General features: G+C 58.7%; 1 protein-coding gene across 1 annotated transcript in view; it reads right to left on the bottom strand.

Moving 5' to 3' along the window:
- LOC120388133 overlaps nucleotides 1-13,995 on the bottom strand; it is a 736,578-nt gene that overhangs the window by 479,196 nt on the left and 243,387 nt on the right. Inside the window, 1 exon segment of the mRNA XM_039509761.1 lies at nucleotides 6,006-6,032. Coding sequence (XP_039365695.1) covers nucleotides 6,006-6,032 — 27 coding nt within the window.

The raw sequence follows: 13,995 nt of genomic DNA, 5'->3' as shown, positions 1-13,995 counted from the left end.
TCGAAGAACAACAGTTACTACGGTGAGTAACCGTCTTTTCTTCTTCGAGTGATTGCTCCTATGCATTCCATTTAGGTGATTCCCAAGCCTTACCTAGGCGGTGGGGTCGGAGTGAGACGTGGCGGAGTGTAAAACCGCTGAGCCGAAGGCTGCGTTGTCTCGAGACTGTTGCACCAACGCGTAGTGGGAGGTGAAGGTATGGACCGAAGACCAGGTGGCCGCTCGACAGATGTCCTGGATCGGAACGTGGGCCAGGAAGGCAGCCGACGAGGCGTGCACCCTCGTCGAGTGTGCGGTGAGGCGGCATGGCGGCACGCGAGCAAGCTCGTAGCAGGTCCGGATACACGCGGTGACCCAAGAGGAAATCCGCTGGGAGGATATCGGCTCGCCCTTCATGCGGTCAGCAACCGCTACGAACAGCTGGGGCGAACGCCGGTATGGTTTAGTCCGCTCGATGTAGAAAGCGAGTGCCCTGCGGACGTCGAGGGTGTGCAGCTGTTGCTCCCGAGGTGAGGCATGAGGCTTCGGGAAGAACACCGGGAGGAAAATCTCCTGGTTGAGGTGGAAGGCTGACACCACCTTTGGGAGGAAGGCCGGATGTGGTCGAAGCTGCACCTTGTCTCCGTGGAAGACGGTGTATGGCGGACCAACCGTCAGAGTGCGGAGCTCAGAAACTCATCTCGCTGATGTAATGGCGACAAGGAAGGCCGTCTTCCAGGAGAGGTAGAGCAGGGAGCATGTGGCCAAGGGCTCGAAGGGGGGACCCATCAGCTTGGCCAGCACGAGGTTCAAATCCCAGGTCAGAGCAGGACGCCGGACCGGCGGGTATAAGTGGTCCAGGCCTTTAAGGAAGCGAGAAACCATCTGGTTGGAGAAGATGGACCGACCTTCCACCGATGGACGAAAGGCGGACACTGCTGCCAGGTGAACCCTCAGGGAGGAGACCGCAAGACCTTGCTCCTTAAGGTACCAGAGGTAGTCCAGGATAGTAGGGACTGGGATTACGAAGGGATTGAGGCCTCGTTGGTCACACCAGAGCGCGAACCTCTTCCATTTCGCCAGATAGGTGGAGCGAGTGGAAGGCTTTCTGCTCTCTAGCAGGACTTGCTGTACTGCCGCCGAGCAGTCCCTCTCTGCGTGGGTCAACCACTCAGGTACCAAGCTGTAAGATGGAGGGACTGCAGGCTCGGATGGCGGAGCCTGCCGAAGTCCTGGGTGATGAGGTCCGGCCACAACGGAAGGGGAATGGGATCCCGAACGGAGAGCTCAAGCAGCAGGGAGTACCAATGCTGCCTCGCCCAGGCCGGAGCTACGAGAATGACGGTGGCTCTGTCCCTCCGCAGCTCCTGATGCACTCGGTGAACGAGCGGGAACGGAGGGAAGGCGTAGAGTAGGCGATCCTTCCAGGAATACAGGAAGGCGTCCAACAGGGAGCCCGGCGAGTGACCCCGGAACGAGCAAAACAGGTGACACTTCCTGTTCTCCTTGGACGCGAATAGGTCTACTTGGGGAAACCCCCACCTCTGGAAGATCGTGTGCACGACATCTGGACGGAGGGACCACTCGTTGGAGAGGAACGACCTGCTGAGATGGTCGGCCAGCGTGTTCTGCACTCCCGGAAGAAAGGACGCTTCCAGGTGAATGGAGTGGGTCACGCAGAAGTCCCACAGGAGCAACGCTTCCTTGCAGAGGAGGGAGGAGCGGGATCCGCCCTGCTTGTTCACGTAGAACATTGCTGTCGTATTGTCCGTGAACACTGTCTCACAGCGGCCTTGCAGGTGGGTGCAGAAGGTGCGACAGGCCAGACGGATCGCTTGCAGCTCGCGTACATTGATGTGGAGAGTGAGCTCCTGGGGCGACCACAGACCTTGGGTGTGAAGGTCGCCCAGGTGAGCCCCCCAACCGAGTGCTGAGGCATCCGTGGTGAGCATGGCGGACGGGCGAGGCGGATGGAACGGGACTCCCGCACAGACGACCTGCGGGTCTAGCCACCAGTCGAGGGAGTCGAGGGTCTGCCTGGAGACTGTGACCACCATATCGATGGGATCGCGATTCGGTCGGTACACCGACGCGAGCCAAGACTGGAACGGGCGGAGGTGGAGCCGCGTGTACGCGGTGACATACGTGCATGATGCCATGTGGCCTAGGAGGCGGAGGCAGGAGCACACTGTCGTGGTCGGGAAGGAGACGAGGTCCTGGATGATGGAGACCATGGTCTGATGTCGAGATTGTGGCAGGCAGGCTCGGGCTATCACGGAGTCGAGGACCGCTCCAATGAACTCCACCTGCTGTGACGGAACCAAAGTGGACTTCTCGGCGTTGATGAGAAGCCCGAGCCGTCGGAAGAGGGACAGAATGCCTGTCAACTGGCCCATCACCAGCTGTTGAGACTGACCGCGAACCAGCCAGTTGTCGAGATACGGGTAGACATGTATCTGACGACGGCGGAGGGCTGCGGCAACCACCGCCATGCATTTGGTGAACACCCTCGGTGCGGTGGAGAGCCCGAATGGCAACACGGCGAACTGGTAGTGGGCGTTGTTGACGACAAACCGGAGGTAACGTCGGTGAGGAGGATAAATCGCGACATGGAAGTAGGCGTCCTTCATGTCAAGGGCGGCAAACCAGTCTCCCGGATCCAGGGAGGGAATGATGGTCCCCAAGGTAACCATGCGAAACTTGGGCTTGAGCAGGAACTTGTTCAGCTCGCAAAGGTCCAGGATAGGACGTAGCCCCCCTTTCGCTTTGGGGATGAGAAAATAACAGGAGTAGAATCCCCTGCCCCGCCTGTCTTGAGGCACTGCCTCTATGGCACCCACGCTCAACAGAGTCTGGACCTCCTGTAAGAGGAATTGGTCGTGAGAGGGGTCCCTGAAGAGGGACCGGGAGGGTGGGTGGGAAGGCGGGGGTGAAACAAATTGAAGGCGGTATCCCGACTGGACTGTCTGAAGCACCCAGCTGTCTGTTGTTAATTGGGACCATGCCGAAAAGAAATGGGAAAGGCGGTTGTAAAATAAAGGGGAAGGATCCGGTAGGGAGAGTGATGGGCCGTCCTCGAGCGTCCCATCAAAAGGCCTGCTTGGCCCCCTGAGGGGCCTTAGAAGAGGCCTGGCCCTGGCTACGCCGATTGCCGGAAGGACGACGGCGATTTTGAGCCGGTCGCCAGCTATTGTATGGCTGATAGCGTTGCTGGTAGAAGGGCCGGGAGGGTTGCTGCCGGAAGGACCTGCGTTGTGTCGCCGGCGTGTGCATCCCTAGGGTGCGGATGGCAACGCGACCGTCCTTTAGGGTCTGGATCCGGGAATCTGTCTTTTCGGAAAAAAGACCCTGCGTGTCGAAGGGCAGGTCCTGCAGTGTATATTGCACCTCCGGTGGCAGGGTGGAGGACTGCAGCCAGGCTATGCGCCGCATCGACACGCCGGAGGCTAAGGTCCGAGCTCCGGAGTCCGCAGCGTCAAGGGCTGCCGTGATGGAGGACCTAGATGATCTCCTTCCCTCCTCTAACATCGCCGTGAACTCCTGGCGGGAGGCTGACGGCAGGAGCTCCGTGAACTTTGCCAGGGACATTAGGATATCAAAGACGTATCTGGCTAGGAGGACCATCTGGTTAGCAATACGCATCTGTAGGCCACCCGCCGAGTAGACCTTGCGGCCTAGCAGGTCCATGCGCCGGGCGTCCTTGGACTTCGGCGCAGGGGCAGGTTGACCGTGCTTCTCGCGGTCGTTAACCGATTGCACCACCAAGGAGTCCGGGGTCGGGTGGGTATAAAGGTACTCATAGCCCGTAGGGGGAACTGAGTATTTACGCTCGACCCCTCAGGCCATGGGAGGGATGGAAGCGGGTGTTTGCCAAAGCGTGGTGGCGTTCTTTTGGATTGTTTTCACAAAGGGCAACGCCACCCGCACGGGAGCGTGCGCACCAACCACGTTGGTAATAGGGTCCTCATCCTCTTGGACCTCCGCTACTGGGAGATCCATGGCCGTCGCCACCCGGCGAAGCAGGTCCTGGTGGGCCTTCAGGTCAATGGGCGGCGGCTCCTTGGTCGAAGCACCGGCCACCGCCTCGTCCGGGGAGGACGATGAGGACAAGCCCTGCACGACGGCCTCCTCCGCAGGGGCTGCTGACTGCGCCTCGGCTGGGTCGTGCTGCACGGAGGACCGGAGGACCGGCGGTCCGGTGGAACGGAGGGCTCACGTCGAGGCGAAGGGGCCGCCTGGCTAACCGTTGCCTCGGGGGCCCTGCGCTCGGAGGCCGAGTCTCTCGGGGGAAACGGTACCCCCTGCGCTTCATACTGGGCCCAGGGAACCCAGAAGCCCCACTTTTGAGCCCCTTGAGGATCACCGTGAGGGGTCGGTGGCAAGTGTGCATTGCTGTCCGCGCCGGAGGCCACCGATGCCGGGCGGGATGGCCAAGGAGGTGCTGAGGCGCTGACGGATTGTACCGCCGAAGGCGGTAGTCTGTCCGCAGACGGTGCCGAGAAACAGTGTCTGTCCATTCGGTACCGGGACGGTGACCGAGACCGTCGGCCACCGCGGTGCCGGGAGCTCGACCGGTGCCGGGAGCTCGACCGGGAGCGGGATCTGCGGTGCCGGGAATGGCTGCGAGAGTCGCGGTGCCAGGAACGGTGCCGGGACTGAGACCTCCGACGGTGCCGACGTGACGGCGATCGGGACCTGGATCGGTGCCGAGAGTGCGACCGGTACCGGGATGACGAATGGTACCGGGACTCCGACCGGCGTCGGGATGGCGACCGGTACCGGGACGGCGAGCGGTGCCGAGAGCGAGATCGGCGGGATGGCGACCTTCGTCGGGACCGGGAGCGTGACCGGGACTGGGAGCGTCGTCTGTGCCGGCGGTCCGCGGAGGGCGGCCGGATCATCATTGCCGGTTTGCCTGCAGACGCGACAGCCTGCACTGGCGGTGCTGGGGGCCGGAGGCTCGGTGCCTCTACGAGCTGTATCAGCTCACGTGCCGCGGAGAAAGTCTCCGGCGTCGACGGCAGTCGTGGCTCAACCGCGGACGGTGCCGGGGAGCATGGCGGTGCCGGACTCGACGGCCCTTGCGGCGCCGGAGTCAACAGCCCGGTGCCCGCCTGGTGCATGGCCACCGCGGGAGTGGCAGGTGGCGCAACAGTCTTGGCTGAGTCCTCAGCGCGGGACTTAGCGATCGCCTTCGCCAGCCTGCGCTTCCTAGCAGGCGAAAGGGAGCGGTGCCGGGTCTTCGGAGCCGCCGGCTGAGGCTGCGGCGCCGCGGTGCCGGAACGGCTCGGAGCAGCCGGTGCGCTCTGCACCGATGAGGCTCTCGGTGCCGGCGCGGCCGGTGCCGGGGGCTGTAACGACGCCTCCATGAGGAGCTGCTTAAGTCTATAGTCCCGCTCCTTACGTGTTCTCGGCTTGAAGGCAGAACAGATCTGACACTTGTCTGTCCGATGGCCCTCGCCGAGGCAACGAAGACAGGCATCGTGCGGGTCCCCGATGGGCATAGGCCTCTGGCAGATTGCGCAGGGCTTAAAGCCCGGTGCCTTGGGCATGAGCCCGCACCGGGAGAGGAAAGGGAGGGGAAACCCCCTAACCTTAACACTAAACCTAACTAACTAACTATAACAACTATCTACACGAACTAAGAACTAACTATATACAAAAAACCTTTAGCAAAAGCTAGGGTAGTGGAGGACAGAGAGCACTCCACAGTTCCAACTGGCCGTCACGGGTGGTAAGAAGGAACTGAGGAGCGGACGGGCCGGCTGGGGTATATATTCAGCGCCATAGCGGCGCCACTCCAGGGGGCGCCCAGCCGGCCCGCCAGTGTTGCTAGGGTAAAAAAAGTTCCGAGATGCCGTGCACGCGCGGCGCGCACACCTAACTGGAATGCATAGGAGCAATCACTCGAAGAAGAACCTTAATTTATCCCTTCCTCATCCCAATTTATGAGAGAGCTGCACCCTGCAGCATGCACCCCACACATACAGACAGACGCCACACCCTGTGCCTATGTTTGTATTTACCTGTCATGGGGAATCCTGTCATGGAAGCTGGAAGAAAGCAAAGAGATGAGGTAAGTGTCTTTCTCTATGGCTGGACACCTTGGGAATCTCCAAACATTGGCTGACGTAAGCCGTGGCCTGAGTGAGCTCTCACCTGCCATCTCTTGATGCACTGAGAGAAAAGACTCAGCTGCATATTGTATTTCAGTGACCTATCTACTGCCTCTCAAGGAGGTGGACTGACCCTCCTGCCTCTCCTGTCAGCGTCGGTCACATCTACACAGAAGTGCTGTAGCTGCAGAGCTGCCACTGTGCCACTGTAATGTTTCCAGTGCAGAAGAGCCCTAAGTAGCCAGCAAAACACAAGTCCTGGTGGGCGACGTCAGAACCAGTGTAACCCCTTTGGGGTTTAGAGAGCATGGCCCCTTTAAATCTTTTTCCCAGGCGGGAGGGGGAGAGTAAGAAAAAAGGAGGGAAACTCCAGGGGGCATTGGAATTGAAAAACCAGCTTCTTGTTTTTATGTGCCAGCTATGAAGTAGCTTCTCCCCCACCCCGAGCAGCTCCCCCTTTGACCCCACTGCAGCTTCAGCCTGTTCCTCCTTTCTTGTCGGGTGGATTTGGACCGCAGGATTTGGTCCAACCTAGCCCGTGGGGTTTTGGTTTGAATGCAGCCCTGTTTTACTGCTCTCCCTATATTTCCCCTTGTTGTTTTTCTCCTCTCAGTCCTCTGTAAATAAATATCTCCCTTGTTATATCCATTCTACTTTTCCTGTTGGGTGTGTGTGTTCACTCTGCGGGGTTTGGAACAGGTGCCCCTGGGGTGGAGGGGATTTCTCCTGCTGCATTCCTGCATGCGCTGTCTCTTGGCCAGAGCTGCCTGCAGAGCAGACTCCATCTTGGCCATGAGGGCACTAAAGTTACACCAGTGACACTGCACCAGCCCTTCCAAACTGAGCCATCTACTTTCACACTGCCTGCACCTCTGAAGGAACCCTGCTCCCCTCACGCCTGGCTCCCCCTCAACCTAGAGTTTGACAGCCCCACATGCTGTGTAATGGAGTGCTAAACTGTATTATACTGCTCAGCCACTAGGTGGTGATGTGTGTAAAATACAGTAATTCCTCACTTAACGTTGTAGTTATGGTCCTGAAAAAAACGACTTTAAGCAAAACAATGTTAAGCGAATCCAATTTCCCCATAAGAATTAATGTAAATAGGGGGGATCACGTTCCAGGGAAAAAATTTTTGCCAGACAAAAGGCATTATATACATTTTAAACAATTTTAAACAAGCAATTTAATACAGGTATTGAACAGGCTGGCAGCCCCCCATCAGCTCCCCTACTCGCCCCAGCACCTCCCATGCGCCGGCGGCCCACAAGGATCAGCGCCTTTCCCCCCGCCTCCTGCTAGTGGCAATCAGCTGTCTTGTGGTGCACAGCCTCCCCACTTCCTCCCTCCCAGTGGTTTCCCCAGAAATTGAAATTAGGGAGGGTGTTCGAATTTATGTGGGGGTGTCAGAGCCGATGAGATATAAAAAAGAGATATGAATAAAGTAAATTTTTGTTAGGCTAATGCAAATTTAACATAAGGATAATACAAGTTATACCAAAACATATAACAGGTATAGATTTCTCACATTATATATATATTTTTAAATGTATTTAATTTAAATTGACTTTTCAAAAGTAAGCCATCATGGGATAGGAGGAAAGTCCTCTCATGGATCAATATCTGGTTAAAAGGTGGGAAACAAAGGGTAGGAATAAATTATCCATTTTTCAGAACAGAGAGAGATAAATAGTGGTATCCCTGAGGGGTTGGTACTGGGACCAGTACTGTTCAATATACTCATAAATGATCTAGAAAAATGGGTAAACAGTGAGGTGGCAAAATTTGCAGATGATATAAAACTATTCAAGATAGTTAAGGGTGGAAGAATCCCATTCACTGTTACAGACTACGGACCGAATGGCTAGGAAGCAGTTCTGCAGAAAAGTACCTAGGAGTTCCAGTGGACAAGAAGCTGGATAGGAGTCAACAGTGTGTCCTTGTTGTCAAGAAAGCTAACAGCATTTTGGGCTGTATAATTAGGGGCATTGCCAGCAGATCGAGGGATGTGGTCATTCCCCTCCATTCGACATTAGTGAGGCCACATCTGGAGTACTGTTTCCAGTTTCGGGCCCCACACTACAACAAGGATGTGGAAAAATTGGAAAGAGTCCAGCAGAGGGCAACAAAAATGATTAAGGGGCTGGAGCACATGACTTATGAGGAGAGGCTGAGGAAACTGGTATTGTTTAGTCTGCAGAAGAGAAGAATGAGGGGGGATTTGATAGATGCTTTCAACTACCTGAAAGGGGGTTCCAAAGAGGGTGGAGCTAGACTGTTCTCAGTGGTACCAGATGACAAAACAAGGAGTATTGGTCTCAAGTTGCAGTGCAGGAGGTTTAGATTGGATATTAGGAAAAACTTTTTTCACTAGGAGTGTGGTGAAGCACTGGAATGAGTTACCTAGGGCAATGGTGGAATCTCCTTCCTTAGAGGTTTTTAAGGTCAGGCTTGACAAAGCCTTGGCTGGGATGATTTTGTTGGGGATTGCTCCTGCTTTGAGCAGGGGGTTGGACTAGATGACCTCCTGAGAACCCTTCCAACCCTGACATTCTTAGAATCCTAAGTCCCAGGCAGACTGCAAAGTGTTACAAAGGGAACTCACAAAAGTGAGTAACTGGGCAACAAAATGGCAGATGAAATTCAATGTTGTGTGGCAAAGTACCTTCTCAGTCTCCCCAGCCTCTGCTGTTTTTAGCCCTGGTGAGACGGGCTTGGGTAATGCAGTCCCCCTTAGGACTCAGGGGAAGTCTGTTCCCTGTCTTCCCACCAGTCTTGTTTAAAGTATTTTTACCCTGCCTTGTGGGAGAGCGTACTGCCACTCCTCCTGGGGAGGCTCGCTGCCTTGCTGCTCCAACACTCCTGGCAGCCGGGCTCCTTCTCTCTCTGCTTCCCCCCTTCCTTCCTCCCAGGGAGGGGTTTAAAAAGGTCTCAGGCAGCCTCAAGTTGGAATCATCTGGTCCTAATTACCCTCAGGTAGCTCCCCCTCAGCTGATTCTAATTTGCTACCTTGGTAACCCTTTCTCAGCTGAACCTGATTGACCTGTAGTTGCCTCTCAGTTGATAAGGAGGAGGGCCTTTTAACCCTCTGGGACTGACTCCTACCCCCCGCTTGCAACTGTCTGTCCTGAGTTTATCACAGTTGATAAATGCAAAGTAATGCACATTGGAAAACAATCTCAACTATACATACTGTGACAGACCCAGGCCAGTGGGCTACAGGAGTCTGGTCCTATTAGTATCCAGGAATTGGGCGGGCGAAGCCTGCCCACTGCTAAAGGACCTCCCCCTTCCTCCCTCCCCCGAGCCTAAGGGGGGGGATCCACAGGTCTGGGATACTAACTAAGTACGTGGGACAACCAATAAAAAAAAATAGGATCGGGAGTGAGGTCATAGGGCTAAATGAAGAGAACCTGATGGGGACACCGAGCAGAGAACCCCAGACAACGCCCACTGCTCCTCGAAGGCGTCAAGGGAGCCAGTGGACGCCGCCCAGAGGAACTCTGCCCGGATGCGTGAATGGACGGAGGAGTGGAAATAGGCCCCACAGTCGCAGTAAATCCTGTCAGCCAACCTCCTCTCCCTGGTTGTGTAGATGGCTAGTTTGGCCAGGGCCAAGAGGAGGTTGACAAGGAGATCCCGCGACTTCGTGGGGCCACGGATGGGGAGTGCATAGATAAACAGGTGAGGGGAAAAGTGCAACCAAAAACGCAAGAGGAGATCCAAGAGGAGCCGGAACAGGGGCTGCAACCTGGCGCACACTAAATAAACGTGTGCCAGGGTCTCTTTCATGCCGCAAAAGGGGCAGGTGTTGGGGAAAGGGGTAAACCGCGCCAAGTACACGCCCGTGCTCACGGCCCCATGAAGGAGCCGCCAACTGACATCCCCGGCGGGCCTCGGGACCAGGGCAGAATACAAGCTGGCCCAGCGGGGCTCCTCACTCTCGAGAGGTGGCAGGAGGTCCCGCCATTTCGTATCGGGGCGGGACGTGAGGGTGAGGTAGTGAAGAGTGTGGAGCACGAGCGTGTACAGATGTCTTCTTGGTGGAGTCTGGAACAGAACCGGCTGCAGATCGGGCAGCCGGCTCGCGGTGAAAGGGCAAGGGGGTCGATTGGGTCCACGGGGTAGGGGCCCGATAAAAAGGTCCACGGGGCCCGGGGTGGAAGGTGGGCGGGGCGTGCCCTCTCGCAGGACCCGGTGGAGGTAAACCCGAGCAGCGGGCAGTAAAGCGGCCTTCACCTCCTGTAGTACACGCCGGGGGGTACGAGGGCTGGAGAGCCCCATGCGCTGAGCAAGCGTCAGGGGATCCAGCCAGTCTCCCCGGTCATAGCCCAGGAGTTCTCCGACCCTGGTGACTCCTGCAAAAGACCAGCCTCTGGCGCACCGCAGGGGACTCCGCCACCTGCACACAGAGCTGGGGGATGTGTAGCAGGGGCTCCGCGAGGAGATCGACCCCCATGGTGGCCGCCACGGACCTGGTCGTTGAAAAAAGCTTCCAGGTCCGGAGGAGGTCTTGGTAGAAGACCGGCACCCCAGAGAGGTCTCGTGGAAGACCTCTCGGATGGAGGTAAAAGAGCTGCCGGTCGTATCGGAGCCCTCAGAAGCGGTAGAGGAAGGTGTGCGCCAGTGCTCTCCACGCCGGACTACCGGCACCATACAGGAGCCTCTGCAGGGCCTGGAGGCGGAAGACGTGGACCTGAGTGTGCAGGCACTTCAGGCCTTGTCCCCCCCTCCTTCAGGGGCAGGTTAAGGACCCCTGCAGAGACCCAGTGCATCCCTGGCCAAAAGAACTCCAGAACTGCCGTCCGGAGGTTGGCCAGGAAATCCGGGGCCGGGACCAGGGTGTTGAGCTGGTACCAGAGCATGGACAGGACTAGTTGATTCAGCACCAGCGCCCTCCCCTGGAGAGAGAGGCACCGGAGTAGTCCCGTCCATTTCCGGAGCCGCGCCCTCACCCCGCCCTCTAAACTGTGCCAGTTATCCGGCGGAGACGGATGAGTGGCAGAAAGGTAAACGCCGAGATAGAGCAGCGGACCACCGGATGGCCTGAAGCGCGGGTGGGAGGGAGCTCGCCTGCCACCCTTCCCCGACCACCAGGCCAGAGCTCTTGACCCAGTTGACCTGAGCGGAGGAGGCCGCCGAATAAATGGCCTGGCAAGCCTCCACCCGCGCCAAGTCGCCCGGGTCCTGGACCACGAGGAGCACATCGTCGGCGTACGCCGACAGGACCAGCCGCAGCTCCGGCTCCCGGAGCACCAACCCCGTCAGCCTCCGACAGAGGAGACAGAGGAAGGGCTCGATCGTCAGAGCGTACAGCTGACCCAAGAGGGGACACCCCTGCCGTACTCCTCGCCCGAAGCTGACCGGCTCGGTCAGGGTCCAGTTGAGCCTGACCAGACACTCCGTGGAAGCGTACAGCACCTGGAGAAAACACACAAACTGGGGTCTGAAGCCAAACGCTCGCAGATGGCCCAGGAGATACCCGTGGTCCACCCTGTCGAATGCCTTCTCCTGATCCAGGGACAAGAGGGCGAACGACAGACCATCCCTACACCCTAGTTCCAGAAGGTCCCGGACCAGATACAGGTTATCAAAGATCATGCGGCCTGGGACGGTGTAGGTCTGGTCCGGGTGGACCATGTCCGCCAGCACGGACCCTAGCCGCATCGAGATGGCTTTCGCAACAATTTTGTAGTCCGTGCTGAGGAGTGAGACGGGATGCCAATTCCGTAAGTCACGGAGGTCCCCCCTCTTCGGCAATAAGGCGAGCACGGCTCGCCTGCACGAGAGAGGGAGGATCCCGCCCCACAAAGACTCGGCCCAGACGGTGACTAGGTCTGGGCCGAGGACGTCCCAGAACACGCGGTAGAACTCCACGGTCAGCCCGTCCATGCCCGGAGATTTATTGGTGGGCATGCGATGGAGGGCTTCCGAGAACTCGGCCAGAGTGAGAGGCAGCTCTAGCCGGTCCCGGTCGCCCGCGCTGACCGTCGGGAGTCCGTCCCAGAGCACTTTGCAAGCGTTAGGATCGGTCGCATCCGGGGAGAAAAGAGTCGCGTAGAAGACCCTGGCCCTCCCGCACATCTCCGCCGGATCCGTGAGGGGGGTGCTGTCCTCCACCAGGAGGCAGGTGACATGCTTTTTGCCCCCCCTCCTTTTCTTCAGGGCATAGAAGAAGCGGGAGCCGCGATCCATCTCCCGAAGGAGGCGGATGCAGGATCGAACAAAGGCACCCTGGCCCGATGGTCTTCGAGGGCCCGGAGCTCCTCCCGCTTCTCCCAGTACGCTCCGCAGAGGGATGGATCCTCGGGGCCAGCAGCCAGACGCCTCTCCAGCTCCAAGACCTCCCGTTCCAACTGCTCTATCGCCGCATCCCTCCGTCGGCTGGCGCCCCGGGTGTAGTCACGGCAGAAGAGCTGGGCGCGCACCTTCCCCAGGTCCCACCACCGCTGCGCCGAGGGAAAGGCACGCCTCTGCCCGCGCCAGGCCAGCTAGAACTCCCAGAAGGATGCCACGAAGCCCGCCTCCTCCATCAAACTATTATTAAAGTGCCAAAAGGCCGGTCCCGGCCTCTCCGCGCAGAGAGAGGCCGTCACGGTGGCAAGGTGGTGATCCGAAAAGGGGGGCGGCCGAACGCTGGAGGAGTGGGTTCGTGAAAGGTGGAAACGTGACAGGTAAATGCGGTCCAGCCGGGAGTGGCGCAACCGATGGGCCTCCACCCGGACGAAGGTGAACGTGGAAAACTCATCCGGGTGGTGATCGCGCCAGACGTCCACCAGGGAGTGGTGTTCGACGATCTCCTGGAGGACGTCCGCGGCGGCCGGGCACTGCTCGGTCCCTGAGTGGTCCCGTTCCTCGAGGGTGGTGTTAAAGTCCCCGCCCAGGACCAGGCACTGACGAGGATCCAGGGAGCCGAGGAAGGCGGACGCCTGTTGATAAAAACGCAACCTCTCCGGGTCTGATGTCAGGGCGTAGACATTGACGAGATTAACCACAAGCCCCTCCATGCAGACCCGGAGGTGCAGCAGGAGGCCCAGCACAGCCTTGGCGACCCCCAGCACCTCGGGCCGTAGGTCGGGGGAGAACAGGGTCGCCACTCCGGCCGAGCGAACCGAGAGGTGGCTAAAGTAGACCCTGTCCCCCCACTCCAGCCGCCAGCTAGCTTCAGCGGCCGGATCCGTATGGGTCTCCTGCAGGAAAACCACAGAGTACCTCCCATCCCGAAGGAAGGAGAGCACCTTGCTCCTGCGGAGACCCATCCTACAGCCCCGGGCGTTTAAAGTGGCAAAGATGATTGGCGCCATGAGGAGGGCTGGGGGGGATCCTCGCTGGCAGACACACCCATGGCCTCCGTCGGGCCGCACAGCAATCCGTGACCAACCCCATAGGTGAGTAGGGAGTCACGGAAGAGGCGGACCCGCCGGTAGGCTGCGGCGGCCTGCTTCCCGGTCCTCTTACCCTCCCCCATGAGGGCCCTCGCGGCCCGGAGGATCAGATGGAAATCCCCCCACCGCTGGAGTGCAAGTTGGACCTTGTTAAGGGAGCCACAAGGAACTCCCGCAGCTCCTCCCTCAGCGCATGGGGGGCGGGATAACGGATCGATGACCGTCCCCCAGCGGGGCCCCCGTCACAGCCCTGTGACCCACCGAGGCGGGCAGGCAGGGGGCAGACCCTCGACGTGGCGTCTGATGGGCCGACGCCACGCGGCCTGCCCCGCTCCCCGGTTCAACAGGGGGCGGTGGAAGGAGAACAGCAGCCCCTGGTGGGTCAGGGCAGGGAAAAACAACTAAGGCCGCTCCGTGGGGGTTACCCCAGGGGCAGCAATGGCGTCATGGGAGGTGGAGGAGACAAGGACGGGGCCGGCATCAGGGATAGGGCAGCAGTCAGGAGTAGGGGTGGG

The sequence above is a fragment of the Mauremys reevesii genome, linkage group 22 (assembly GCF_016161935.1).
Source record: "Mauremys reevesii isolate NIE-2019 linkage group 22, ASM1616193v1, whole genome shotgun sequence".
In the NCBI taxonomy this organism is placed as follows: Eukaryota; Metazoa; Chordata; order Testudines; family Geoemydidae; genus Mauremys; species Mauremys reevesii.
This window is presented reverse-complemented; position numbering and strand designations above follow the sequence as displayed.